This window comes from Rhinopithecus roxellana, chromosome 15, assembly GCF_007565055.1.
Source record: "Rhinopithecus roxellana isolate Shanxi Qingling chromosome 15, ASM756505v1, whole genome shotgun sequence".
In the NCBI taxonomy this organism is placed as follows: Eukaryota; Metazoa; Chordata; class Mammalia; order Primates; family Cercopithecidae; genus Rhinopithecus; species Rhinopithecus roxellana.
The window spans coordinates 41,749,992-41,758,748 of record NC_044563.1 but is presented as its reverse complement, the minus strand read 5'-3'; the positions used below and the strand labels follow the sequence as shown (position 1 = coordinate 41,758,748).

General features: G+C 39.2%; 1 protein-coding gene across 1 annotated transcript; it reads left to right on the top strand.

The window, feature by feature from the left end:
• The first annotated feature begins 4,223 nt into the window (after positions 1-4,223).
• On the top strand, positions 4,224-5,414 carry LOC104678367 (upstream binding transcription factor like 1). Its single transcript, XM_010383616.2, has one exon. It carries the CDS (start codon positions 4,233-4,235, stop codon positions 5,412-5,414), a length of 1,182 nt encoding a protein of 393 aa, XP_010381918.2. The 5' UTR covers positions 4,224-4,232.
• Positions 5,415-8,757: the final 3,343 nt, after the last annotated feature.

Below are 8,757 nucleotides of genomic sequence, written 5' to 3'. Positions count from 1 at the left end.
ACCCTCAAATGGTTCAAGGATAAAAGAATGTCTTAAACTTCTAAGTATTTCGCAAGTGATGATGACAAAAAGTAAAAAGTAAACAAATAAAAGATGTATTCTAACACAGAAAAGGGGGCACTCATATACAATTGACACGGTTAATTTTTTTGAGACAGGGTCTCACTGTTGCCTGGTCTGAAGTGCACTGATGCAATCAAGGCTCACTGAAGTCTTGACCTCCTGTGCTCAAGCCATCCTCTCACCTCAGCCTCCAGCATAGCTGGGACTACAGGCACTACAAGTGTGGGCCTGGTTAAATTTTTGTTTTTCTAGAGATGGGGTCTCCCTATGTTGTCCAGACTGGTCTTAAACTCCTGAGCTCAAGCAATTTTCCTGCTTCAGCTGCCCAAAGTGTTGAAATTACAGGCGTGAGCCACTGTGCCTGGCCCTATATAAATTCTTAGTTTTTCCAGTTTCTTTCTGTCTTTTTTTTAAGAGATGGGAGTTTCTCACTTGTTGCCCAGGCTTATCTTGAGCTCCTGAGTTCAAGTGATCCTCCCAGCTTAGGCTCCTTAAGTGCTGGGATTACAGGCATGAGCCTCCACGCCTGGTCGCAGTTTCATCATGGAAGTAATGGAACAGCAAGCATAAAATGACCTCATAGAGCTTTAAGGAGAAAAATAAGATATTAATAATAAGTGTAAAACATTTGCATATTAGTTTCCCAGAGCTCCTGTTGTAGGGGTGGCCTGCCCCTCCACACCTGTGAGTCTATCTTGTCAGGTGCGATGAGAGACAGAAAAGAAGACAGACACACAGACAAAGTATAGAGAAACAACAGTGGGCCCAGGAGACCGGCACTCAGCATACCAGTGACCTGCACCGGCACTGGTCTCTGAGTTCCCTCAGGTTTTATTGATTATTATTTTCATTATCTCAGCAAGAGGAATGCGGGAGGAGAACAGGGTGATAATAGGGAGAAGGTCAGGAAGAAAACATGTGAGCCAAGGAATCTGTGTCACAATTAAGTTCAAGGGGAGGTACCATGCCTGGATGTACACATAGGCAAGATTCATGTTTCTCTCCACCCAAACATCTCAGTAAGTAAAGAATAACAAACAACATTGCTGCCAACATGTCTTGCCTCCCGCCATAGGGCAGTTATTCTCCTATCTCAGAACTGAACAAATGTACAATCGGGTTTTATACCAAGGCACTCCGTTCCCAGGGGCAGGCAGGAGACAGTGGCCTTCCTCTATCTCAACTGCAAGAGGCTTTCCTCTTTCACTAATTCACTTCAACACAGACCCTTTATGGGTGTCGGGCTGGGGCACAGTCAGGTCTTTCTGATCCCACGAGGCCATATTTCAGACTATCACATAGGGAGAAACCTTGGACAATACCCAGCTTTCCAAGGCAGAGGTCCCTGCAGCTTTTCGCAGTGCATTGTGCCCTGGTTAGGACTAGAGAATGGCGATGACTTTTATCAAGCATACTGCTCCTAAACATTTTGTTAACAAGGCACGTCCTGCACAGCCCTAGATCACTTCAACCTTGATTCCATGCAACACATGTTTCTGTGAGCACAAGGTTGGGGCAAAGTGGCTGCAGCCAAGTGGCTGAGGCAAAGTTACAAATTAACAACATCTCAGCAAAGCAATTGTTTAAGGTACAGATCAAAATGGAATTTCTTATGTCTTTCTTTTCTACATAGACACAGTAATAGTCTGATCTCCCTTTCTTTCCCCTACAGTTGTAATAAATTATCACAGATAAAACAATAATTTGCTCTTTCGCATTCTGAAAGCCTAAAATTTAAAATCAACATGTTGACAGAGTTGGTTCCCACTGGAGATTCTGAGGGGAAATCCAGCCCCTCCCTGTCTGCTAGCTTCTGGTGGCTGATGGGAACCTTTAGCTTTCATTGGCTTGTGGCAGCCTAGTTCCCCTGAGCTCTGTCTCTGCCTCTGTCTCCACATGGCTGTCTAGGTGTCTAAGACATTCCTTTTATTTCTTCTATAGTGATACCAGTCATTGGACTTAGGCCCCACCCTAAATCCTAAATCCAGACTAATCTCATTGGGAGATTATCGAGGTAATTACATCTGCAAAGATCCTATTTTCCAAAGGTCATATTCACAGGTTTCAAGGGTTAGGACTTAGACATATATTTTGGGGGGCCACTCTTTAACTTGCACTTTGAAAAAATGCCTGGCTCATAAAAGAGCCACATAACAACAAAAACACAACTGTGTTTTTATTTTCACTCCTTTATACGCATCATCCTAACCTTTACAATTGGGAAGACAGCACTCCTTTTCCTAAATTCAGATTCTGAATATTCCACATCTCTTTTCTAATGTCAATTCTATGTGACTTACCCTTTTTCTGAGATAGAATACATCTTATATTTATTTATGTATTGATTTTTTATAATCATCACTTACAATATGTTTGGAAATTTGACATCTTTTAATCCCTGAACCAATTCAGAGTATGTTTTGATCTTAAACACAAAGTGTGAAATCAAATATTTTTCAAGTTTTTTTTACTTCCCTTTGTAAATGTTACTTTTCTCTTAATTACTCTCCTGTTATATTATTGTTTTTTTTTTTTTTTTAGGAGATTGATGAAATGACTTTTTTTCTGATTTTTGAGATTAAAAATTCAATAACTTTCAAGTTTACCCTCTTAAGTTTTTCACAGTTTATTTTAATTTTTTCTGTGAATTTTAATTTTTTATTTATATTTTCATTTATTATGGAACAATTTTCCAAAGTCTTTTTCACATAATAAATTTGATATATGAGTCATTATTTATTTTATCTTCTACCTCAACTATGGACTTGAATTACTATCCAATACTTTAAAACATTTTAATCTATGTATTGAGGCATTTGTGTTTTGAGGCATGTGACATTATAACTAACATTCTTCATACTTCTAGTGAATTCTTAATGTCATTCAAAGGCTACATCCTTCTATACACTACTGAGAATTAAAAATAGTTCTCAAAAATATTCTCACATATACAGAAACTCATTCTCAGAATTTCAACCTCCACTGGCATCTTAACTCTGCTCTCTTTCCTTTCTAATGCATATTTTCCCCCGAAGGTCCCATGTTCCACTCCTTATGCACCCTCTATTTAAGATCTGGTTTAATTTCATGTTGTATGTATTTGTACACAATTTTACTTAAGTGAGGCTTAGTCTCAAATAGAAGATTATCCTAAAAAGACTAGTGAAAGAGATATGAGAATTTGGAGAATTTGTTGGGAAATCATGTCCCAGAGGAATTACATGTCCCAGAGGAATTTACTTTTTAGGTTGGAAAAAAAAAAAAAAAAAAGGCAGTAGTCATCTGCTCTGCCATGTTTTCAGGTTCTATAATGGAAAATGCCACGTATTTTGGAGGCACTTTCTGAAGGAAGCCAAATTTTCACTGAGGCTTAAAGATGATGAACAGTTAACAAAATAAAATTGAAATGTTTTATAATTGTCATTAAATCCTTGATATTTAAAAGGAGAAGGAGTATGGTTCACAAGAAACCATGCATTCCCATGCATGGATCCTGAAGAATCTATAATTCAGTCTCATCACAGGTTCACATTCCCTCATAAAATGGTAACAGTTGGACGCATGTCTGGAGGAGCTCTTGGGCTTGTCCTATTGTATCTTCAACTTCTCGTCTGTACCTTTAGCTATGGATATTTGGGCTGTGCTTAGAAAATGGCCATACTCAGGGCACTGTAGAATGAACAGTCTTTCCCTTTTAGGCATTTCTCCTTCCACTTTAACTTTTGACTCTGTCTTCAGGGCATTTCTGTTACATTAAGCTTCTTAAGTGAGTGGTCTGGTGTTTGTCTTATGCAACTCAATTTAAGACTGCTTCACCTGAGATCTGGCAAAAAGCAGGCTGGGGTGGGGTGTGGAGATATTGAATATCGTGCATGTAGCATACGAAAGGCAAATATGGATTTTAATTCAGAAATGGGCAATGTTTTATTTATATTGTTAAGAGTAAATTAATTACACAAGAGACATATGGCAAATAGGGTGTAATTTCTTTCATTAATCCCAATGAAGCAGAGTAACTTTCCTTTCCTTCTCCTCAGAAATACAAAATCACACATACTGCAGGACTTCCAGAAATAAATAATCCACTGACTCTTAAAAGTAAAGAACTCTGTATTCTTGCTCTGGTGTCTACATAACCGGGATCTTATAAGTAAGCCAAAGATATCAAAATGGCTTTGCCTAGAAACCAAGGCCATTGGTCAAACGAAGACATCTTGAGGTTACTGGAACGCATGGAGAATAATCTCCCATCTGATGGCAACGGCACGTTCAGCTCAATTCAGTCACACATGGACTGGGGAAAAACAGCTTTTAAAAACTTTTCTGGTGAAATGTGCAGACTCAAATGGTTAGAGATTTCTTGCAGCTTGAGAAAATTTGGCACTTTGAAAGAATTAGTCCTGGAAGCTAAGAAATGTGTTAAAAATACAAACAAAAGTCAAAAAGGCAGGACCCATCCAGACTTTCCAAAGAGGCCCCTTACTGCTTATATCCGTTTCTTCAAGGAGAATTGGCCCCAGTACTCCCAAATGTACCCTGGGATGAGAAGCCAGGAACTGACCAAAATCCTGTCAAAGAAGTACAAGGAACTCCCAGAGCAGATGAAACAGAAATATATTCAGGATTTCCAGAAGGAAAAGCAAGAATTTGAGGAAAAACTTGCTCGCTTTAGGGAAGAACACCCTGATTTAGTCCAGAAGGCCAAGAAATCTGATGTCTCCAAGAGGATTCAAACCAAAGTGCAAAAGAAGGTTCAGAAAAATATGGAAGAAGTGAGGTCTCTTCCAAAAACGGATCAATTTTTCAAGAAGGTAAAATTTCATGGAGAACCTCAGAAACCCCCCATGAATGGATACCACAAATTTCACCAAGATTCCTGGTCAAGTAAGGAGCTGCAACATTTGTCCCTGAGGGAGCGCACGGTAGAGATTGGCAGACGCTGGCAGCGCATCCCGCAGAGCCAGAAGGACCATTACAAGAGTCAGGCTGAGGAGCTGCAGAAGCAATACAAGGTGAAATTGGATCTCTGGCTTAAGACTTTGTCACCTGAAAATTATGCTGCATACAAAGAATCGACCTATGCTAAGGGTAAGAATATGGCCTTGACAGGAGGCCCGGACCCCAGGTTGAGACAAACAGATCCTCAGTCCTCATCAGCAAGGGGTCTGCAAGAAGGGTTTGGGGAGGGGCAGGGGCCCGAGGCTTCAGGAACAGATTCATCACAGACTACTTGGGTAAACTGTCATGTCTCCTTGGAACCAGAAGAGAACAGGAAGGAAGATGGAGAAGAGGAAGAAAGCAGTAACTCTTCAGACTGCAGCAGTGGAGAAGAAATGGAAGTTGATGTCTGAGGGCAGTGGCTCTAGTGCAGCTTCCTCAGAGGACTTCTAACTGGGACTCCACCCGACTCAGACTCCATCTGACTCAGACTCCACATGACTCAGACTCCAGGGTCAGGCAGTTTCTCAGCAAAAGCCCATTCATGCCATCCATGTCAAAGAAAAGGGACTCTCCTTCTGCCTCTTTTTACTTCTTTTTTTTTTTTCCCCCCCCTTTTCTTCCTTCCCCACTCTCCTCCCCTATACAAAGTAGGACAGGTTGGAAAGAAGCAACTTGGTGGAGCACTCTCTTACACCAGGATTACAAACCTGGGAGGGACTCTTTGGGGAGAATAAATATAAGTTTGAGCCAATACTACCCTTATCCTTAAAAACAGACAAATATCATCCCTTTCCCAGTGAATTTTATGCAATTAAAGTTTCTGGAATGAAGCAATGATTAGGTGTAGGGTACACATTGTATTAGAATGAATATTTCTGAAGCAAGAAACTTTGCTTTACTCATTTTTGTTCTGCTAAAGGTAGTAAGAAGACACCCACGAGCCTGGGACCCTGGTCTTCCCTGTGGAAATGTTTTTCAGGACTCCTGCACTTAATCTAGGGTTGGGGATATTTGATGAAAGATGGGGTAAGTGTCTTAAGAAAATTGTTGTACTCTTGATGTCTCTCTCCTCCACTCCCTGAAGGACTGAGTTGGCCATTCCCATGCCTGGGAGTAGGCAGCAATGTTTCTATATGTATGTCTGACTCTTAGCTTTCATTGAGACTTTTCTTTTTCATTTCCAAAAAAAAATATGAAAATGCAAAATAAAAACTTACCTATTTCATCTGAATGGGCTCCTCCACAGAATCCCTGATGACACTGGGTGCAGCTTCTCTAAGTGCTCTCTGCATTTATTCTTGAAGCTCCAAATATTTCCTGCTGCTTCAGGTGCAAGTGAATCTTCCCTTCAGCACTCAGGATTGATGGAAAGACGCACAGAAAGTCACATAGAGATGAATACACTATTCTGTTTCACTATCTGTTCTATGAATTCATACGACAATATAACATTGTTTAAATTTGTTTTCATTTACTAATATGTTTGAAAACTAACATAAGGTTAGTGCCTTCTCAGTACACCTTTATTCTCTTAAACATTTCTGGCTATTTTCGTATTTTCTTCTCGTGAATATTAACATCACAGAAGCAGTCGTATACTTTTTATTTGAAAACCATTGACTATCGAGTGTTTATTTTGTCCCTAGAGATCTTAGTAAATTTTTATTTATAAGTCTTTTCTAGGTAAATAAGTTTCAGAGAATAATGAAAATATTTACCATTTTATACCTCTAATTTCTGAATGTATTGGATTAAAATATCCAGGAGAATGTTAAGCAATGATAATAATATGTTCTTGGCTTGCTTCTGACTTTCAGCCTAATGGTTACAGAATTTAAAATCATGAAAATTACACCGATGTGTACATTTGAAATAAATTATAATAAAAATAAGAAAATTGCTATTTACTGTTATTATTATTTTGTTAACTTTATAATGTATATCGATTTTTAACAAATTCATTTTATCATATATTTATGTCATTTTTCTTCGTGTGTTAGTCATCATCCTCCAGAGAAACAGTACCACCAAATTAGAGAAACAGAGTAACAGAGAGAGATATAATAATGCAGAAAGGAGACAGAGAGAGACAGATATGGTGGCTGGCCGCCCAGGCTGCAGTGCAGTGGTGCGTCTGGGCTCACTACAACATCCACCTCCCAGATTCAAGTGATTCTCCTGCCTCAGCCTCCTAAGTAGCTGGAATTACAGGCACTCGCCACCACACCAGATTAATTTTTGTATTTTTAGTAAAGACAGAGCTTCATCATGTTGTCCAGGCTGGTCTCGAACTCCTGACCTCAAGTGATCCTCCCACCCAGAAAACCTTATTTTATGATGAAGAATTGGTTCACAAAATTGTGGAGGCAAAAAATACCATGATCTGCAATCTACAAGCTGGTCACTTAGGAAAGACAGAGGTGTAATTCAATCTGAGTCTAAAAGCCTGGGGACCAGGGAAACCAATGGTGTAAACCTCAGTTCCAGGGTAGGAGAAGATAAGACCAGATATGCTAGCTTAAGCAGTGAGGCAGGAACAAAAGGGTCAAACTCTCTTCTCATCAGCGCTTTGTTCTATTCAGGAGCTACTGGGGAGGGAAACCTACTTTACAGAGACCAATTCAAGCTGACACATAAAATTTACCATCACACTTTCATTTTCTTACGGATTCTGAGGATTTAGGCATTTTTACCATTTTTACATGAATTCTAGATGGCTGCTGGGTACATTTATTTAGGAAATGTGTTTGCATATTATGTCCCTTGTTTTGCTTCTTAACATCAAGTTTGCAAAAATAACTTTAAAGATCTGATTCTTTTCACTTCCAATTCAGAAGATACTGTAAGTCACATTTGTCACTAACTGGTAGTAAGGCCTGTAACTCAGGCTAGATGGTGAGATGTACAAATGCAGTTGGGGCTTTGCTTGTGATTTTAAATACAGAGTTTTTAAATTTATTCAACACTTACTCTTTTGTATATATATAAATTTTCACCTTAAAATTCTGAAAAGATAGAGAGGTGCAGTATACTTTCAGACCATTTCCAAACCTCTAAAGAAAAACAGTGAAAAACTAGAATGACAAAATCAAAATTCATGAACAGTGTCTACAACAATACTGAGTGACAATGTACCCTAAAAAATCCCAAATGTAAAAAGTCACAGACAAATCAGGTGCAGCAGCAATATCCATGAGGAATCAGAATCCTTTCAGGATGAAGCAGAGAGGGTGAACAGAACGTATGTAGATTTGAGAACTCCCCAAGTCAGCAACAAGGATTCACCAGAAGGTGTGCAAGGTAATTACAAAAGAGCTGCAGAAACTGAGCAGGATGGGAGTTTGCACACATCAATAAGCAAGAGTCCAGGATAAGATAAAAAGAGGCTGGGACCATATGGTTTCCATAGCTATTAAAATAACCAGCCCAAATTCTCTTCCAGGATCAAACTCCATACTGAGAAGAATATGCTGGGAGTAAACTACATATTAAAGAAGGCTGACACAATAGGATCAAAAAATGGGAAGGCCCCAGTAATGAGTGAAAACAGAAGCAGAACCAGGACAGAGCAAAAACTCAAGGGTTTTTTAATGAATACCTTATGAAATCAACAGGAGAACTCTAGAATCAGGATGCTAGGAAAGCTGTGTTGACGGATCTTTACCTTATAAAAGTTCAAGTTCCGTTCCATACAAATAGCATCAATAGGGCATGCTTTCATTATTATTGTTCTTTGTTTCTTATCTAAGGAGA

Excerpts from the sequence above, each read along its gene's own strand:
- LOC104678367 (XM_010383616.2), top strand. The coding sequence starts at position 4,233 with ATGGCTTTGCCTAGAAACCAAGGCCATTGGTCAAACGAAGACATCTTG.